The sequence below is a fragment of the Astatotilapia calliptera genome, chromosome 12 (genome assembly GCF_964374335.1).
Source record: "Astatotilapia calliptera chromosome 12, fAstCal68.1, whole genome shotgun sequence".
Classification (NCBI taxonomy): domain Eukaryota; kingdom Metazoa; phylum Chordata; class Actinopteri; order Cichliformes; family Cichlidae; genus Astatotilapia; species Astatotilapia calliptera.
In genome coordinates, this window is record NC_137433.1 from 37,726,171 (window position 1) to 37,747,101 (window position 20,931).

At 42.8% G+C, this 20,931-nt stretch overlaps 1 protein-coding gene across 2 annotated transcripts in view; it reads right to left on the reverse strand.

The window, feature by feature from the left end:
* adamts3 (ADAM metallopeptidase with thrombospondin type 1 motif, 3) overlaps positions 1-20,931 on the reverse strand; it is a 148,806-nt gene that overhangs the window by 58,832 nt on the left and 69,043 nt on the right. For both annotated transcript variants that reach the window (XM_026187150.2, XM_080308924.1), the window contains exons 6-8: positions 14,905-14,988; positions 14,383-14,539; positions 6,513-6,618 (exon numbers count right to left, since the gene is read on the reverse strand). In XM_026187150.2, the coding sequence (XP_026042935.2) occupies positions 6,513-6,618; positions 14,383-14,539; positions 14,905-14,988 (347 nt within the window). The remainder of the gene's footprint in view (positions 1-6,512; positions 6,619-14,382; positions 14,540-14,904; positions 14,989-20,931) is intronic.

Sequence of the window (20,931 nt, forward strand, 5' to 3'; positions counted from 1 at the left end):
ATTCATAAAACAAGTGGAAAGGTCAGAGCTAGGGCTGCCACAATTAGTCGACTAGTCACGATTAGTCGACTATCAAAATCGTCGACGACTGATTTAATAGTCGTTTGAAGCTTTGTAAGATCCCAAAAGACGCAGGAATAAGTAGCAGGATTTAAGAGTGTAATAACGGACTGAAACAGAAGATGGCAGCACTGCATGTACAAGGATGTCAGCTACCGTTAAACACCGAAGAAGAAGAAGCAGCAGTGTCCCAGAATTCATAGCGCAGTTTCCAACAATGGCGGCAGCTAGCTAGTTTTAATATTACTCTTAGTATTCTTTCTGGGTCACAAAATAAACGTTTAACATATGTTCAGGCGAGAATGTAGCTGTGTAAACCTCAAATATCTGCTCAGTTTATCAGGACACCACATATTTGCAAAAGCGCTCCGACGTTTTCGGAGACGTCTGTTACCCACTAGCTCGATAGCGAGCCGGGGGCAAGGCTCACTAGTGCCCCGAGACCCACCGCCATCTTTCACTACTCAGGTTAAACATGATATATGAGTCACTTAGATAACTTAAAAATGTTATTGTTTGGCTTTTTTCAGTATTTCATTTGTTCCTGAGTAAATCAGTTTGTCTGAGATTAAAGTTATAGTTTTTACACAGCTGAATAAACGTCAAGCAGACAGCTGATTATCAGAAGTGTGAGATGCTCGAGAATTTACTCCAGTGTCCTGTTATATTTTAGATAGCAAGGAGTTTATTAAACTTCACCGAGACAATCTGCAAACTTCATTAAAATTTAATAAACTATCATCTTGTCTTTATTTTTAGTTAGCACAGACCTTAAACACTTAAAGCTGTAAGCTAATGATAGTTATATAAGAGCAGATGCTGCTGGTGCAATAAGCTGTCGTTTTACGTCCAATGGATGATGATCTGATTAGTCGACTAATCGCAAAAATAATCTGTGACTAGTCGACTATCAAAATAATCGTTTGTGGCAGCCCTAGTCAGAGCTATAAAATAACCTTTAACAGCAAACCAAACAATAAAGATTCACACGGCTTTTGCGAATTGTACTTTAAATCTGCTGAAACTGAGGCATCTTACAGACGCATTTACATTCACAGCAATGCTGCAGTGTCAACATCTTTATTATCATCTCCACCGTCTCACATGACTTTAAAATATCCTATTAACGATGATTCTTTCAAACGTAGTCATGCTTTTAGCTTTTTACTTTTATCTGACATAACAGGAGTGTTAGTACTTTAATCCAGTCAAGTTCAAACGTTCCAAATCAGACAGACCTGCTTCTTCAGTGTTCACAGTAACGCCCACCATAACTGATGAGATATGTTTTTGTAAGTATGAATGCTTTAAAAAAAAAATAAAAATCACATGATCACATGCCATTGCTTATTTTTACACGTGTAGTTTTGCATAGAGCACAGAGCCTGGTGTCTTTAACGGGTTTCAGCTGATTGTATGTTACATGTGACTTCCTTTGGTCATGGCTCCAGAATGATGGTCCCAGCTCACACAGTGAGAGAGGATCAGCTGATTCGGTCTTTTCAAAGATGGAAACAAACTGACAGTGTCACACTGTCAGAATTCTGTGATGATCATCTGGAAATGTCAGCACCACCATGACCTCCACCTAACCACCCAACACAAACGCTAGAAACAGCATACTCCATAAATAATATGTACAAAGCAAATAATGCTTGGTGCTAATGAACCTGCTGAATCCTGTGTCCTTACTGTTTAGATGAGTCTGTTACATTCATCCCGTGACCGCAGATAACTTTACCGAGTGATGGCGTGGCCTGCTGCTTTAGTTTCTCCCTTTAATCAGAGGAGACAGGACTCCCACTGGTGATGTTCAGTCTTGTACTTCAGTGCAGTCTTTTTGTGAAAGTACTTTTCTTTGAGCTCTTTTTTGGAGCAGGGGTTTGTTGGATTAGTTTTTTTTGCACATGGATTTTGGCAGCTGTCCCGTATTAGATCCATGAATGGAAATCAGTATGTGTTACACTTGGAGATCGTGGAAATTCTTTTTAAGAGAGAATAGAAATAAACCCAGGTACCGTGTGAGCATCCTAACATACACATGATAGGTTCATTTACAGCTGAAGGAAATGTTCCTTTTATGACTTCTAGCTAAAGTGAAACATCCATCATCAGACAGTGATGGTCTGCTTTGCCTTCACACAGCTGACTGCAGCCACACTGAAAACCACATTTCCTGCTGTTTGGTTTGCGTCAGACTCCGAGTGAAAAGCTTTCACACCGTCTCAGACAAATCAAACCAAAGAGGCAAACAGATCAGAGCAAATCAGCAATGATTCAGGCAGGTTAGATCGGAAACTCTCAGGAATCAACCCTTCCATCTATGGGCAACTTTTAAATGCAAAATTTTATTTCAGTGCAGCAGGAGGCAGAAAACAGGAGGGAGACAACGACAACTGGAAATAAAAGTATATAGAGTCCATTTTTTGTAACTGCAGATGAATCCTAAAATCCTGTTCAGGGTGTTAGAAAGAGCACCTAACACAGAGCTGTCACTAGAGATGAAAATATGTTCTTCTTCAGAGCTTACTTCACACATTCTTCATCAGCAGTTGGAAACTAGGTGTCAAAATAAAAAAATACTAAACTCAAAAGCTGATATTTAGTAGCTGGAAGCTGAACGGCACATGTTTACTATTTTATTCAACTCACTGAAAGCTGTAGCTGCGTTTACATCATGATGCTGTACGTTATTGTCCCGCCTGACACCAAATGAAGTTAAATGGTCAGACCTGAACGCCGGGTGATGATCTCTGCATAACACTGCCCCTCTTTTGCACGGAATACATGTGCAGGCAATGACGCAAACTCTGTTACAATCGCTCACTCTCAAAGCATTCGTGGTGCAGCACTTGTTTGCAGATGCAAAAGTGACAGAAGTTGTTGCACAGTGACCCTGTTCACATGGTCAGCCGCTGAGGGAAGCGGTAATGATTGCCGCATTGTTTAGTGTTGAAAGGATGCAGAAATTGTCATTGGAAAGGTGTGGGAAGAGGCACAGCGGTGTGCTCGTCACCTACAGCTCACGTCACACAGGATCTTGCACAGGTTAATGACAGAGTTGCAGCAGACGTATGCGCTCAGTCTCATTTTAACACAATGTGCAGACTGAGTCTGACTGATGTAATCGTCGACGGCAACACACCCGCCTTTTTAAGAAACTTGACTTGATGCTTACTTTCTTATTTCGCAGCAACATCCTCTGAGGATCTTGGCCTAAACTTTACTGGAAAAACTCGATGTGGCAGGATATACTGGGTGTGCATTCTAATAGGCTTCATTTCTAAAAACCTCCAATGGTGCTGGAAACATCGATGTCTCTACTACTGTACATGACATCTGAACTATGGAAACAGGTTAATTAAAATAAATTGAGTTCATGTTCTTGGGTTCCTTCTACTTTAAGGTCGTTCGGGGCCACAGAATGGAAGCTGAAGTGAGGAGGCAGGATATAATGAAGCCCAGCATTTACTGTAACTGAGCGCATGTTCAATGAGCCCAGTCTGTTTCCACACCTCTAATTACATGAAGCATGTCCTTCAGAGGTGCTCAGAGTGGACGGCCACAGCTCACTGGCCACTTTAAAAGTAGAGCAGCGTGTTGATGGTAAATGGACTGATTCTTATATAGTGCGTCTCTGCTCTACCTCAGCCCTCGGACATTATACGAGCACTTTTTCCTCAGCTTTGTCTGCCTAAGTGATTTTTTTGTAACGTTCACACTGAGGTTAGTATGTTGTCCAAGAATACTCTGGCATCCAGCCTGGATAAGCCAGGGACCAAACCGCAAACCTTCCAATTAGTAAATGACCTGCTCCACCTCCTGAGCTACAGCCAGGCTCCAACTGTGAAGGTGTATTGGAAGGACTGCTGCGGCGATGCTCACACACAGATCAATAAGGCGAGAGGTGGGGTGCACCCTGGGCAGGTTCCTGTTTCTGCCACAGCGCTCACAGAGAAACACAAAACCTAAAACTAATTTAGAATCACCAATTAACCTGAGTCCACAGAAACGACGGACAGATGGTGGATTCAAACCCACCACCCCGGTGGTCCTGGGTTTCTGCAGCAAGGCACCAACTTTAAAATACTGCCAACATATAAACTTGTTCATTCAGAAGCTTAAGTACTTTACTTCTATAAATTCACAGTTTGTGAGCAAAGGTTTAAGGTTGTCATTCAACACTCCTCTCCTGCCCACATCAACATTGAAGGAGCTCTCGATTGCTGAAACCATTTCTCCGTCTATAAAGGCTTTTAAAAATCTTCCCCTAATTGATATGTGCATATCTGTGATATATCTCAGGACTATACCGATCCTTGCACAGTCTGTAGGGCTTAAAAAGCAGCGATCACCATCATCCTGCCCTTCTCTTCAGCTCCAGATGCTTTCAGCATGTTTAAATTGATTTTTTCCCTCCATTGGGAATTAATCTTTGACGGTAAATTAAATACCTCAGTATTTGCCCTCTAGGCTCTTCTCTCAGAACCAGAAAGCTGTGGGTGTGTACTGCACAGCTGCTGGTTTCCACACTGCTTTAATCTGTTTTATTTTCTCAGAGCATCTATCGATCCCCGGACATCCCTGCTCACTAGGCCTGCTTCGTTTGCACAGTCGGAGGATTTCATGCTGTGCCCTGGGACATCTCATTGTGAAGGACCCTCGCCATCTGCGCTGGGTTTCAAAAAGCTTCTGTTCCTGCTGAATACCTCCGTTCTCCACGCTATAATCCAGTCTCCCTTTCATTCTTAATATGTTCAAACAAAACCCGCATCATGTACCTTTGTTATTGATCATTTCAAACTCCCGTCTCATGACTGCTTCATCTGTAAAATCACCTGATGCTTTTCAACAATACTGATATATCGCTCTGAGCGTTTCTGATAATCTCTTAAATCTACCGTCTTTTTTCTATCCTGTCCAACTGGACTCAGTCCACTCCAGAACCAGTTTCTGTACCCAGCTGGCAGACAAATATTTGCTCTTTGTTGACAGTCTCTCCCGCTGCGTTGATTTCAAATTTCAGAACTCGCAACAAAAGCTCCACAGGAGACGTGGAAACAGCTTGAAAGAGCAGGAAAGTGGAAAATTAGCCTGCTCAGTGTTCTGTTTCACACTGTAGTCCAAGTTTCACCGCACTGCAACCTCTCATGTGAAGACTTCAACTCTGACTATATCACATGGATTAAACTACAGCGCATATTAACCCGAAGGTTTAGGCTTCACACATTCAAGAGACTGTGTTTCAGATGTCTCTTGTTTAACGGCAGACTACAGGAAGAAAGCATGTTTAAGCTGCAGAGGAGTGTTTCCTGTGTGTGCAGAGTCGGTGTTGTTGGTGAGTTTGAATGTTTCCTCTGCCTGTAGCAGACAGTTATCATTCGGGGGGGGGGGGGGGTCGTTCCTCATTGCTGAAGGGTAGTATGGGCTAATGCATTTCTACATTAGCTGACAGGTGGGTGGGCCATGCAGTTTTCAACAGTAACATATGAGGTTGAGACGCCTGTTTTTTACCTTCATATTCACCTTCTGTTCGGTTCAGGCATCACATGACTTGTTTAGGGTTTCAGAAAAGATTGTGGTTTGTGTACAAATGACAAATTATAAAGACCAATTTGATATTCGCCACAGGACTTTTGTTTCAGCCCTTCTTTTTTTCTTTTTCCAGAATATCTTTTCCCACCACTTCTTTTCATCAGTATTTATCATTCAGCAGCACAGGAGCCATCAGGGATGGTGCGACCATGGCTATTTTCTGTAGCTACAATTTACAAATCTCCCATAAACACCTTACATGTAAGACACCAACTGTTCTGGAAGCCACAAACACACATATGCATGTGCATGCACTCCCTCACACACACACAATATATAATTTTAGTATTAATTACAAAAACGACCACGTTGTGAGTTTCTTTCTCTATTTTTTTACATTTGTTTTTAAACTCCACACTCAGAGTTTGGACATTTGGAAATGTGCAGAGATTTCATTACAGCGCTACAGCTTCATTTGATTGGTCGGTTTGTTTACACAGACAAAAAAAAATCTTTATTGATGCTACGATAAAATTAACGCCACTTTTCAAAGCAGCTATTCCAGGTGATTTGGACACACCAACCAAACGGCCCTCACTGTGTCACGTTAATGAGCAAACCACACTCAGCCAGCCAGTTTAATTTGTTGCCCAGCAACATGAAGCTAAACGCAGCTTATCCACTGTGCAGTCTGTTATTGTGCATTTACTCAATATGTGCTTAATTCTGCCTTTCAGAGAACGGCAGGTTTTAATAACTTTTTAATGCTTCCAGCTGATGTGAGTTTGTTTATCCTTATTTCATATGTTGCAGGAAATGTGGAGAAAAGGAGAAGATAATGAACAAGGGCTGAGTTCATGGACACATGCTTAGTAAACAACCTCTGGCATGTCCAAAGATGAAAACGAGGAACTCACACGTGTCCGGTCTCATGAGCCACAACAAAGGCGGAGGAGAAGCCGTCTTCGTGGTTCAGGGTGCAGCTCCGGACTGGGTGGCACATTCCTGTGACCGGAGCGTAACCTGCCGGGAGAAACGATGAATGTTACCACAACAAATACAAAGATGAGGACGCTGAAAACAAAACGTCTCCTCGCATCTCAATGAAAGGCGTCAGGGGAAAATGTTGTGTGGAAAAGTATATTAAAAAAAATTAAACAAGTTAAAAATGGAAATTTATTCTATGAAATAAAACTAATTTTGTGTGAGGATGAAATGCTAATCTTATAACCAAAAACAAAAAGTAATGTTTAAAAAGTTAACTGTGCATTATCTGCCAGAAGAGAACAATAAAAATATTATCAATGAACATTTCTTTATTATGCTGAGTCATCTTCATAGTTCCTACAATAACAAAACATGTTTTCATCTGTAATCTTTTCACTTTATAACTGCAGTTTGTTTTAGCTACAACGACATCATCCAAGATCTCGACTGCTGACCACAAACCAAGGAGCAGTGCGGTGATTAAGCACAGACGGATGGACATTATGAGACCACAAGTGACAAATATGTGCAACAAATGATGCTGTGCTGAGGGCTCGAGTGAGACGTAGAGCCATTTACATACAGAGGAGGGATACTTTATGTAGGACAGATCTGTATGCATCTCGGCCCATCTCTACGTTTAAACGTGTCACGTGTGTCACGTGTGCACATCAGTGATACGTGTTGCCACTAGGGGTGCAACGATATTCGTATCGATATTGAACCGTTCGATACAGTGCTTTCGGTTCGGTACGCATATGTATCGAACAATACAACATTTGTAATTTATTTTATCAATTTTCCTTCTGACGATGCTGTCTGTGTTGAGCGCTCAGTGAATCTGCGTTCGACTACTCCGCCTAGGCTGCACTGTCCAGCGCAGATCCACTGAGCGCTCAACACAGACAGCATAGAAGGAAGAGCGCAGGGCACCTCCCCCACCCTCATTCAGTTCTGGCGTTTGGAATTATTTTGGTTTTCATGTGACGTATGACCCTGAAGGTAAGCGAGTCATGGACTAAAGTAAAACAGTATGTTGGATGTGCCATGCAATGCTCAATTACATTGGTGTGAACTAGTGTGCTAGCGCAGTTAGCTCGTTAACGTGTTGGCCGTCTAGCCCCATGCACAGAGCGATCGGCGGTAGCTCGTTAACGGAGATTTGCCGTGTTGTGGCGTTAAGGTCATTTCAACGAGATTAACCTGAAAGCACTAGTGGGAACACAACGAATATGACTGCACATTTACGCCGACATCATCCTAGTGCAAAGACAAGTGGAAGCAGACAAAAAAAAGCAAGCATGCTACTAACTTTAGCCGAGTCATTTAGACAGCTGTTAGCACATGATTCTCCTTATGCTGCTGAGAATATAGCCCAGAAGAAGCGGATAGTATAGCTTTTATTTTGGAAAGAGACATTTCTCTGTAATAAACTCTCTTTTCCAAAGATGAGTGATTCCTCAATCAGATACAGGGCTTGCAATATCGCTAGCCCGACGTCCCGGAGCTAGCGATTTTTTCAGTCCGGCTACCAAAATCTATCTCTTCCCTGCCCGTCGGGCTATTGTAGGAAAAATATATGTCAATGCTTTTGCATTCTTTCAGAAATGTAGCTGGATAATTATGTCATTGGCATCGGTGAGCCACTGTCAATATGTGACATATTGAAGTCGCGTTTGAATTTGCGCTTGTTTTTTGCTTTCACTTTGCAATCGCGCGAACTGTGTATAGAGAGCGACAGCACTGATCTGTGAGTGATGATAATTTGCACCAATTCCTCTGACATCGTCTTATTAATCGTTAGCTTACTATGCAAACATGACAAGTGGAATCTCCCGCAGCTTAAACATGTGAGAGGTTGATCGCGCAGAGAATCGCTGAGCTTATGTGAGTGCGTGTAAAAGCATTTCAGTTCTGCTGAGCCAAATAAGACAGGTCAGGGTGAAGAAGTGACAGCCAAAGAAAAGCTTACCACAAAACGGAGAAGTTATGACAAATCAGACTATAAGGCAAAAAGAAAGTGCAGCTTTATGGTTTCATGGACAAAAGAATTTCTGTGGCTGCAACATGATGAGCTAAATAACCAGGGCTGCACATAAGTGGTCCGCAGGTGCGCATTCGCTGTCAAAATAAAAAACGCGCACAAGGGTTAGGGTTAAATTTAAAAACTGTACTTTTGAGTTAAAATATATATTTATAATTTTAATAAATGACAAATTAAAAATGCATGAACATTTTTTTGTATCGAAAAAATATTGAACCGTGACACCAAAGTATCGAACCGAACCGTGAATTTTGTGTATCATTGCACCCCTAGTTGCCACTGCTGCCAAAAGACAATACACATTACACACAGCAGCACAGTGACAGCAGGGGACTTAGGGGATAATTAATGGCGATTATCGCTGCTTTTCCATGACTTCCTGCTATAAGCACTGACATCACATGGTCACTGCTAATAACTGGAGCCACAGGCAGCAGCAGTGAGAAGGACCAGCAGGGCCAAAAATAGAATAAATATTCTACTTATTTTTATTGTTTTAATGTCTACACATCCAGTTTAGCTGCAACATCATGAAGGACATGAACTTTGTTTGGAGCCAAACTGCAAGTACTGATTTACAGGAAGTGAACCTCGCACGCAAAGAAAGAAATGACATTAGGAAATATAGATTTTGGCCCAAATGTGCAGCTGGAACATATGATGGTCTGCCCGAAAGCTAAAACGTACCCACTGATCATTACGACACTAGGTTCCAAATCGAAATCAGATTCCTGCCTGCGGACTGATGGATTTCCCCATGCTGTTTGTTTAACTCTTAACAGTGGTACCAAGAGGGAGACACACACACACACACACACACACACACACACACACACACACACACACACACACACACACACACACACACACACACACTCTCTCTGTGCCACTTCAGATCAGCACAGTTGACTCTTCATCTGTTATGCCTTCCCAAGGGTGGGATTACCTTGGGAATTGTAGTGGTGCACTAGTGAATGTTCCAGCACTTCCTCGTTCGCCCAACTGTCACGGTTTAGATGAGCGCGTTAGAAAGTCGGTGAACTCCCAGCATTCCGGGACCATTTCAAGGCCATTAACCACAGGTAACCTCAACACGCTGGCAACAATAATATTGCGTAGACCTTCATCATCATCATCCACTTATTGCTTTATTACAGCGACAAACTAAAGGACAGCGAACATTCATTAGCAACATGTCCTACAGGATAGCAGCTAGGGTTTGTATCATGTGCTGTTCATTAGTGTTGGTGCATTAATAATGCAATAACTCATGAAGCATAGTTGTTCCTTGTGAAAGAGCGAGTGAGCAAACATGGTAAACTTAATGAGAGCACGCATGCAAGCAGAGCCACCGAGGCAGGGTGTGCGCTAGCACTCAAACAATAATAATAATAACTGCTGTTGTTGTTTTGTTTTGCCCCTGATGAACACTTAAAGTCAAGTGGACCCTCAAAGCTGTTTTCTAAGAATGGCCTCTCTTTTTGTGCATATAAATCAAATCTAAATCAGAACCCAGAGCAGCTTTGTTGATTACTCCTCTCACTTTGTTTTTATTTAATCAGACATCGCGGGCATTTCCATGGCTGCAGGTCCCCCGAGTGCTGAACTGAAATCTCTGGATTACAAATACGGTGAGGAGGATAGAGAGGGATCAGCGTTTTATCGGAAATCAAGCTCAGAAATAAACAAACACTTTTCTCCTGACGTTCTTAAACCTTTGACTGCTCATTATTTCTGCTCATGCTGACGATTAAGAAAGAATCTCCGAGTGTTTGTCAAATACATCGGTCTGTAAGGAAAAATGAAATGTGCATTTTGTACATAAGACACGTCTTTGGAACTGCCTTCTTTCATCTGCACAACACTGGCGTTCATGCATTTGATACGTCCGGGTGAACTTCGTGATAATCACAGAAGTGACTCCAACCTAAGCTCCATGACAAGTACTGGCATGGACTAGTAACAGAGGTCACATGTCTGTGAATGCCACCGCTCACATTTTGGACAGATGGTTTCAAAGCGGGGTGAAAGAAGCCATCTACATCCACTGTCAGCGACCATCGTTGAAGAGAGGGCGGGGCTTACGTCACCAACCATACCAGTTAATGTTCTCCTGTCTTGATAGCAAGTATAGCCACGAGGCTTAGAGTTAATGAATTCTTCTACACAACAACAAACCCAGTATCATCGAAGCTGTGGCACAATCAGCACACACAATAATCCTGCTCAGATGAGTGAGGCTCTTACAGATTGTGTCCATGTAGCTCGACTCACATCTCTGATTTTAGGCTGTAATGGACTGAAGGATAACTCAGATCCAATTAAACTGAAATTCCACTTCCAGCTCAGGATGGAGATTGCTTCGCACTCTAAGTGGAGTCCTCACACCTTGAGCTCGACTACATCACACTGACTTTCTGTATTTTGACACTCTCTCTACTTTATGCCGGAGAAAAAGAGGCATGTGTGTGTGCTGTTGTGTGAAAGCAGCAGACGACTGGTTGCAGCCACTTCTACCTGGTAATTGCCGGAGTCCAAATGCTGGGAGGACTGGTAAATCCTGAAGTGCTGCTTCATCTGTGCAGCACTCAGGCTGCAGGGAGGTTTGTTTTATTTCACTTGCAACTATATTTCATAATTAACTTTTCTATACGTTTCCTTCTGTTTCATTTCTCCCAAGAATTGTTTAAATGTTACCCTCATTCAGTCACCCATTTGGGGAAAACAACATTAACCCACATCTCACCTGAGATTTATTGCAAAAGTGGGGGAAGTGATTTATAACATTTATACAAAATATTTAGCCTTCACCGAGAGTCCAGATCGGCTGTTTCCATCTTTCCAAGTGACTTTATTATAACTGTGTGTCTCTTGTTTTCAGAGGAAGCCCACAGAGAGATCAGAGTCGGGGTTAAGGTTTCAGGGCTCTGAATGCTGAAGCTTGTACGGTAACGTTCAGGCTCCCAGAGGTGAGCCAGTAAAGCTTAGGTTTAGAAGGACCTGAGAAAACTTTTAGTTAAAAACCTTTGAGTAATCTGTCTTGTGAGTGAGACTAATATGTTAATTAAATGAATGTGAAAAGGTTACAGATCCACTCGAAGGGAGCAGTTCATTCAGTCATCAATCTGATCTGATGTTAAAGAACTAACGGAGCATGAATAACTGAAATAACTCAGAACAGCAAAGAAAGACCAACCAGAGAACGGCTTAAAGCTGACAGTGTTGATGCTCGGAGTCAGTGCAGTAACCACAAACATCGCAAGTGATCCGTTTTTGGCTGCTGGTCTTTTGTGCTGAAGAACTCAATGCAAAGAAAAAGACAACTGACCAAACAGAACATGAGGGAAATTAATTGTTTTCAAAGTATTCACTGAAAAATTGGACAGAAATATTCAAGCTAAGTGGCCAAAAGTTTGCACGAGGACTGGATTTTAATACCGCTCAACAGCTTCCAAACAGAAGCCCAGAAAAGATGCACTGCTGCTGAACTCCAGCTCCAAAGACGTAAATCATCACACCCGTAAGGTGAATCTAAGCTTCCTGCTATTCCAGGAGGAGAATGCTGCTCACAAAGAAGACCGACAGAGAATATGGCGAACAAAACAAACACATCCTGTGTGAACAGATGAGCCCACGAGACTGGGAGTGTAATTGGACACCATCAGGTCTGGAATTATCCAGCAGTAGTCACAGTTCTTCACCCACCCACACCAGCGCCCTCAGTACTGGAAAGAAAACATCAGATCTGAGCTTTGATGGATGGAGAAACATGGACTTAAACCCACTAACAGGGTCGTTATCCACAGAGTGGGCTACAGACAGGGAGCAGCAGCATATTAAGCTTTAAAAGGGACCCGACCCTGCAGGAGACCTAAACAGGTCCCACACTATACAGGGCAGGTTCATCCTGTGGTTGTGCCGTGTCTATTGGAAATATTCACTCACAGTGTGTCTGATATGTTGCACTCCAGTCTTGCCCTCATTTGAGGTGTCAAATGCAAAAACATGCACTGTGTCATGGCCCAGGGCTAAGCTGAGCAAAGTAAAAACTGTGCACCAAAGGTGAAACTGCCAAACCCCACCAGAGAATATATTCGCTTATTTTGCTCATAAATTCCTGTTAGATCCCAGATGAATTAATCTCACAGCTTCCTGCTACAGAGAGAAGAACTCAAATAAACAGCAACAATCGAGTCGGGGAGGCCTGATCGGACCGCCTGCACCAACAGAGACCGCCTGCTGTTAACAGCACGAGCTCTCATCCCTGTGAGGGAGACAGCTTCCTGTCACACTGTGGGCATACAGTGCGAGTTTTTTATTTAGTCTAATGCTTGTTCCAATATAATGGATAAATCTTTGGCCTGAACATAAAACACAGCTTATCAATAACTGTTTCCCAGTGAGCAACAGCACGCTTTGGTTGGATCATCTCCTCTGTCTTCACTCTTTGCTCCCTTTGGACGACCTGTGCAGCCTCTGGGTGCAGGTATCGCCTCATGCACCAGTACTGACACGGACTCTAGTCAAATGCAAAGCTAGTGAAAAAATAGTCAGAAAAGATGAAAAATAATAATTTCATGTGTGATTTGTAGCCTAGTGTAGCAAGTGTATATTTAATTCACTTCTATTCTACTTAGATATGTGGAATTTTAACCTGCAAAGCTTCGCTACCATCGGCTCCACATCGATGTATCGATGGACTTCCCGTGACACGCCTCCTGCAGCTCATCCTCAAAGACCTACTCCAAGACCTAACAGCACTAAGATCGCCTCCACTCGCCTAACAACGCCGTCTCTCCCTATAACTGGAAAGCTGGATTGGCACCAGCCTTTCTTCCAGCACCATAAAAGGTGCAAATAGATTTAACTTTGTTCGACCAGGAAAGTGTTGAGATTTAAAATGTCTTTTGTGAGCATGTCCTGACCAAGAAACAGCTGCTAAATCAGCAGCCTGACATAACAGCGTACAAACGAATACGAAAAGCAAAATACACGGACAGTAAAGATGGGAGCACATCAGGATGCAGAAGGACGAAACAGAGCATCTAACCTGAGCATGCAGTGTGCTGTGATCAGCACCTGACTGACAGAATCAGTGAAACCATTAAAGAGAGCCGTCCTTACATATGAATCTATAACACATTTCCACAATCAAGCACAGACCAAATGTCTCTGCCGTTGCATTCACTTGCAAATAAAACGTCTGCTGCAGCTTCTGTAGCAAATAAACGAAGAATACAGCAAGTGGAGGCTTTTAATAGTGCTGACTTTGGGCATTTGGCTGCTTTCACTGCTGAAGTTTGGCTGCTATAGAGAAAATAAAAGGAGGGAGGAGAAGTCGATATCTGGCAGACACTGGAAATTGCTTCCCCCCCCCAGTCTTTCAAATCAGCCTCAGCAACAAGAGTAAAAGTGCCAAAAAAGTAGCACAAAGGGAGAGTCCACCCTTTCTGTGCGTCATAGCAGTAATAACGAGGCTTTTCATTGTTTTCTCTTCTCGGTGCCTCTTTGTGAATCATTTCAGTCAATTTAACTCAAGCAACTGGGGCACAAACATTTTTTATAGTTGCATTTAAAATGTAATCAGAGAGAATCTGGAGTGAATTCACACGTAAGACGTGTTTCCTAAATGTTGAATTTGCAGAACGAACGCTTCAAAACTTTTTTTTCTGCTCTCACTGACAAGTTGCACATTTTGCAACACAGAAAGCTGACTGGTGTGTATCGTGACGGGTAATCTCCCTCCGGGGCCTTACCCTGCATCCCTGTGGGGCCGAAGCCTTGGCGAGTGAGGAAAATTGCGTGGTCGTGGTGTTCGGCGTGATCGGGATCGCCTTTCTGCTGCACAAAGGCCCAGCGGCACACGTTCTCCAGGCTCCGCGATGGGTTGCCTCTCTCAATGAGGCTGATGGACTGAGAGGAAAAAGGAGAGAGAAATGCGGATGCAAATGAACATGTTGGTACTCTGGCAGCAGCCTGTAATTACTCAGACTGTGAAGCAGGAATAGTATGTGGAAGCCCTGGGCTGAAAACGAGAGGATAGCGAGCTGAAGGAGTCGTGGCGAACATAAATCACCTAAGTGCCACTGCTGATTACAGCGAGCAAATGGAAATGTGCGTTTTGACACTGTGTGTAAAAGTGAGTTAGACTAGGTGACCTCTGCAGTCTGCACACATTTTCATCTCTATTTCACTCCTCTGTCATAAAAGGGAATGTCACCTGCAAAAAGAAGTTTAAGAATTAAAAAAAAGCAACGGAAAAGGACGCGGGGACTCACCTTGGCATACCCCAGCATAATCATCCTGACCAGAACCACGTTGATGTGGACTCCCAGAGACTCGTCATGGTAAATCTCATTCACCTGAGGTGCAGGGGGACAAACAACACTTTTAAGGAATTGGAAATCTGAAATTTAAGGTAAATCTCAGTTCTAAATCCGACTCATTAGAGTGAAACAGGTTATTCCTCACGACTCCCTCCACGAACGTCTGTAATCAAAGAGACCAGGTAAATATGAATAATATGAACAATAGGAGGGAGCAGCTTGTTATCTTAGTTTTGATATTTGCAAGAAACAAAAACATCACGCTTTGGATATGATGGTGCCTTCAGCCTGCACAGCCGCTACTAGTCATTAAAAGAGAGATTATGACTTGATATGGAAATGTGCTTATGCATGTTGTCTCTGTATTTAGATAGATAAAAACTCAACTCTTCATGGGAATGATTTCCTGTAAAGAGCTCCGGAGAAACCAAGCACTGAGCATGTGACAAAGTCGTTTAGTATTCAACCCGTCTTGGTTTCCTGCAGCCTCGGAAGTAATGTAAAGAGAAGCGAATGAGTCAGTGAAGCAGGCTGGTGAAGGACTCTCCACAGGCAGCCTGACTAATGTTTTCTATCGATTTGAATCTGAATGAAACAGTGAAGTGAGACTTGTGCACACAAGCTTTCTATTTTAGCAGTCAACACCATTATCATCTGCAGACATGCATGTTTGTTCAGACAAAGGCATCGCATCTCCTCCGTATCTGCAGGTGTGTGAGATATCAAAAATGCACAAATGCATTTCCTGTTTAAATTATATCCATGTTCACTTATCCTCATGAGGCGTGAATAGCAAAGACAGTTACGTTTTACAATATTAATGCATGAAGACTTTGCAGGACTGCTTGATAGCTGCAGAGCTACAGTTAGCAGAGGACACTGTGACAGTCCACCACCCATTTTCCTTTAATTTAAAGTCATTATAGTCCTGTCCCACTTATGCATACATATTATGCAATTAATTTAATGCTGAATATATGACATGATGCCACGCGTGACACAAATTGCCAGTTTCGATTGACTTTGGGGGCCATATGCATGTATTGCTGCTTTGAAGGAGGATTTTGATGTTCTGACGTCCCGTGCACTTTGATTGGGTCATAATAGTGAGAAGTGTGAGATTGTCAAGCCCACAGTGTTCACATGCAAAACATTTAATCGGACATTATTATTTGGCTGGAAACTGAGCGGCAGATGAATGAGCCAGTGACGGTCACCTATGAATGGAAGCAGCTGCAGCAAGCACACTTCCTCTGCTGAACAAAGCCAACTCTGTGCACTTAATTACTGTGGTCATTCTTTTGATATTAATGAGAATCATTCTGCATTTTCAAACTTGTATACTAGATACTACAAACATATTTGTAGATGGCAAAAAAGATCCGTTTACGTAGTTGTGATGGTGACCAGAACGAATGTGTGAAAATGAAGAAGATTGGATCATGGGGGTAGATTTAAGGGACACTTACCACCAATATTTAAAATACATCCATTTGTCTAAAATGTGAACGAATCCTTATTCAAGAAATCTACTGTAAATATTACTCAGAGGTGCCCGTTTCTCCTCCTACAGTGGGTCTTTTTTACTCCTAAAACATACACTCACTGTCCACTTCACTACACATGTCCTCAACTGCTTATTTACCCAAATATCTAATTAGCCAATCACACGGCATCAACTCAGTGCCTTTGGGCATGTAGACATGATCGAAACAACATGAAGGTCAAACTGAGCATCAGAATGAGGAAGAAAGGTGATTTCAGTGACTTTGAACATGGCATGATTGGTGCTGGTCTGAGTATTTGAGAAACTGCTGATCTGCTGATCCAACAAAAACATCTCTGGGTTTATAGGGAGCAGTTCAAAACAAGAAGATATCCAGCGAGCAGCAGCTCTCTGGGTGAAAATGTTTTATTGATGCCAGACGTCAAGGCCGAACGGGGCCGGCTGTTTTTGGCTTAATAGGAAGGAAACAGCAACTCAAAAACCACTTATTAACAATAATGTGGTTTGATGTGTTGTGCATTCATCTCTGAGTGCACGACACATCAAGAGGCTACTGCAGCACGGCACTGTACCAGGGGCCACTCCTGTCAGCAAAGACCAGGAAACAGCTGGCTCACCAAAACTGGGCAGCAGAGGTTTAGAAAATTGTGCCCGATTTCATGAGTCTTGATTTCTACTGTGACATGTAGGCTCACAGTTTTGGAGTAAACAACAAGAAAGCATTCAGCCGCTCTGCCTCGTATCGATGGTTCAGGCCTTTAGATATAATGTCAGGGATGTTTTCTTAGCATATTTTGGACCCCTTAGACCCCAACTGGGAATTGTTAAAGGACACGGCCTGTATGGAGTATTGACTGTGTCCATCCCTTTATGATGTACCATCTAACATGGTTGTAATGCACCGCGTCACAAAGCTCAAATTATCTCAAGCTGGTATCTTGAACATGATGACCTTCGGCACCTTTGAGATGGGATAGAGGGATCTGCAGATCTGGAGCAGCATCTGGCTGATGCTAGCACATCAATATCGTCCAGATTCTCTGAGGAATGTTTTGAGCACCTTGTTGAATCTGTGCCATGAAGGATTAAGGACGTACTGAAGGTGAAATGCAAGTATTAGTAAGGTGTAACTAACGAAGTGGCCGTGAGTGTAAATATGAATGGTGATTTTCCACAACCACTGAATGTTTTGTGGTAAATATAATTAGCCCCGCATCACCACCAACACCAACGTGTCATGATCATAGTACCGACTACACAGCATCTCCTCCTCTCCTGTGGCATCGAGGCAGGGAGGAGAAAAACGAGGAGAAGGTGCAATATTGGAGAGTAATTAAAGCGTTTTGCACAGTTTTCCTAAATATCTATATATAAACGATCGCTGTGTGCTGAAACACACTGAGCAATGGAAGCCACTGGGTCCAGGTACTTAAAATAAATCCATCTGAACAGGTGCCACATGCATATTTAAGCAGTTCACTTCAAACAACAAAAATATTCTGACACAGACAAAACTGCCAAATTCTTCCGGTCTGACTCTCACGTCTGGATCCAGGCGAAAACAAAAAGTGGACAGGAGAGTGAATCACGTCTGCAGGAGTTCACAGCAGGAATGAAGTCAACGTGTTGTGACTAAGCTCATGTTTCCATACTGTCGTGAATATTCGATTCTGCTGGCACAAGGAAGGTCCCCAATTCACAATTAGGAGAAAGGATTTGTCACTGCTTGGCTGCACAACAGAGGGACAAAACCCAAATAAGACGTGACTCACAAACAGGACAAATTCATCACGAGCCAGCGAACTCTAGCGCTAATCCCAGCACCAGGACACCTGACAAACATTTTTACTAGTCTGGTGTGATGACCCCCCTGAGGAAAAAAGGTACCACTTAAAAGTTTATCTACAGTGTCAATACACTAAGTGTGTTCTCTAAAATGCTAAATTCTGCTTTCATTGCAGTAGATGCTAACAAACTTGATGGCAGGGAAACTGTCAGCATTTTGAGTTCATTGTGTTCTTGAGATTTTAATGAGTTTGCTTATATTTCCAGTTCATGGTTTCCTGTATGTGAAATTCCTCTCGTGTCTGTGAGTCTGTAGTCTTATCTGTGTCTCCGTCTCCTCGTCCTTTGTGTGTGTCTCCCTTCCTCAGTTTCTTCCCCTCGGTCCCTGGGTCAAGCCCGCGTGTCTTAGCCTGCATCTTAGTGTGTTTCCTGTTTTATTTTGACAGTCGCTCGTCCCAGGTTCAGGGGGTTTAGTTTTGCTTCCCCTGTGTCACTATGTCTGATTCGTCCCAGCTGTGTTCCCGTCTGTTTCCGCTTCTTCTAATGACCCTGTGTAGTGTAGCGTAGTGTAAGGTTTTATTGTGGGAAATTATTTGGGTCACGAAAAAAAGTTACAAGCAGCAAAAATTAAGAAAAACAATAGAAAAGAATGAGATAAAACAGAATAACATACTATGTTGCATCGGACAGTATTGCACAATATTGCACATAAGAGAGACATCTCTAAGACTTAATTTAAAAGTTACGAGAAAACAAAGGGGAAATAAGTAAGAGTAAGAGTAAGAGCTGCTGTAACATGCTGCCACACACGGAGGTCGTCTGTTCATTTCGGGTCATGTTCAGGTTTTTCGATGCTTAAGGTTCTACGTCCGTAGTGTTTAGTATTTCAGTTCTCAGGTTGGTTCTCGTCCTTGTTCTTCTGCCTTTTGTTTGTATTTTTCGTGCAGCCTAAATAAACGGCCGTTCCTGCCTCGAGTGTCTGATTTTGGGTACAAACACAAGGTGCAGACAAATAATTTCACTCACTACTTTATCCAAATACAAACTGACCAAAGAGTTTCACCTCCTGGAATTACCATTTATTTTCACCACCTCCCGTGATCCTTATGTGCGTCACGGGGGGGTGGAGCCTATCCCTATGTGCAGTTTAGAGTTACCAGTTAACCTATCTGCACCAACTGCACGTGTTTGGATTATGCCAGAGAAATGCAATTAAAATACATTTTTCTAAAATATTGATGGTAATCTTAATTTCGCAGAGCACTTCTCGTGTAACATGACAACTGGAAAAAGAACATACATGTTACTGAACAAACTCTGCACGTGCCCATCATGCAGCTTTCACCGCTGTTGTTTTGTCACCAACTGATTGACTGCACGGTGAGCACCAATCGAATCAGTGAACAGGTCAACATCTTGCCATCTTTCTCTCTGACATGTTACATGAGAAGTGCCAATTAGCAGAGCATGAGGACCAAAGTCACAGGCAGTGGGCCTCATTTTCTTTGGGCCAGTGATTTCTCACTGAGCTCATCTGCCACATTACACAATAAGTCAGTGCTCTCCACTCAGGACAGAAGAGGTGGAGAAAAACATTTCCCAGCAGCGTATCATCACGTTAAACTGTCCCCAGAGCATCCTTTTTGCTTTGTCGACTTCTTGAGGCGATGCAGCGCTGGACGAGCAGGACCACTCCCTGCTGCTCCTTTGCATTTGTCACTCCTTGGGACTTTATGAATAACAGTCTAGGTGAATGTGAGCCGCATCACAGATGGGAGCTTCGAAATGAAGACAGATAAATGCTGCTGATCCTGAATGTGTATCTACTAGCAAAGCAGCTTTGCTTTGCTTGCAGTAGCTGCACTGTGAGCCTCTCCTTCAGGGAGAGCTGAAATCACACCATATGTGATCCAACACACTGAGCTGCTCGCTCTCAAAGACTCATCCCAGCGCTATGACTTCCTAACAGCTTCCTCCACATAGATGCAGCAGGACTCACTTCATCTCATCGTATGCTGTCACTGGGGCTGCACGATTAGTCACATTTTAATCTCGTTCATAATTTTTGGCTTCTTGCAATTAAATGAACATTGAGTGATATTGAATAAGCATGCTTCACCAAGAGTGACTCAAGCCCTAAATCACCACCTGATGGTGTTTCTGTTTGTGTATGTGGCTGTCGCCCACACCACGTGGATGCACAACACTACATTAAAAACAAAAATCAAAAGTCTAGCAATGCAAAAGCTGAAGAGCTGAAGAAATCATATGCAAAGAATCCTGTAGGGTTGTGTCACCACAAAGCAACATGACGAACACGTTTGTCTGCCTGAAAACACAACACAAACTGCAGCACAACTAATGCATGCAGGCCAAGAAAAACAGTGTAATGTGACACATCCAGCGTATCACTGCATCCATCCAGATCACAAAGATGGGCTGAACTCACCAACACAGTCACACTTAAAGATAGATGTCCAATAAACACACAAGGCTTCAGAAAAAATGTTCGACACATTAGACAAAAGATGTGTTATAAGTGGAAAAAGCAGTGGTGGGGAAACAGAGAGGGCTCTCACAGCTGTAGCGCTTTAGTCTCATCACGCTGGTACAATGAAGGGAGTGAATGAGGTTTCTGCTTCTGGGAGATGAACTTGGATGAAGTGAATAAACACCTGATTTGTCTG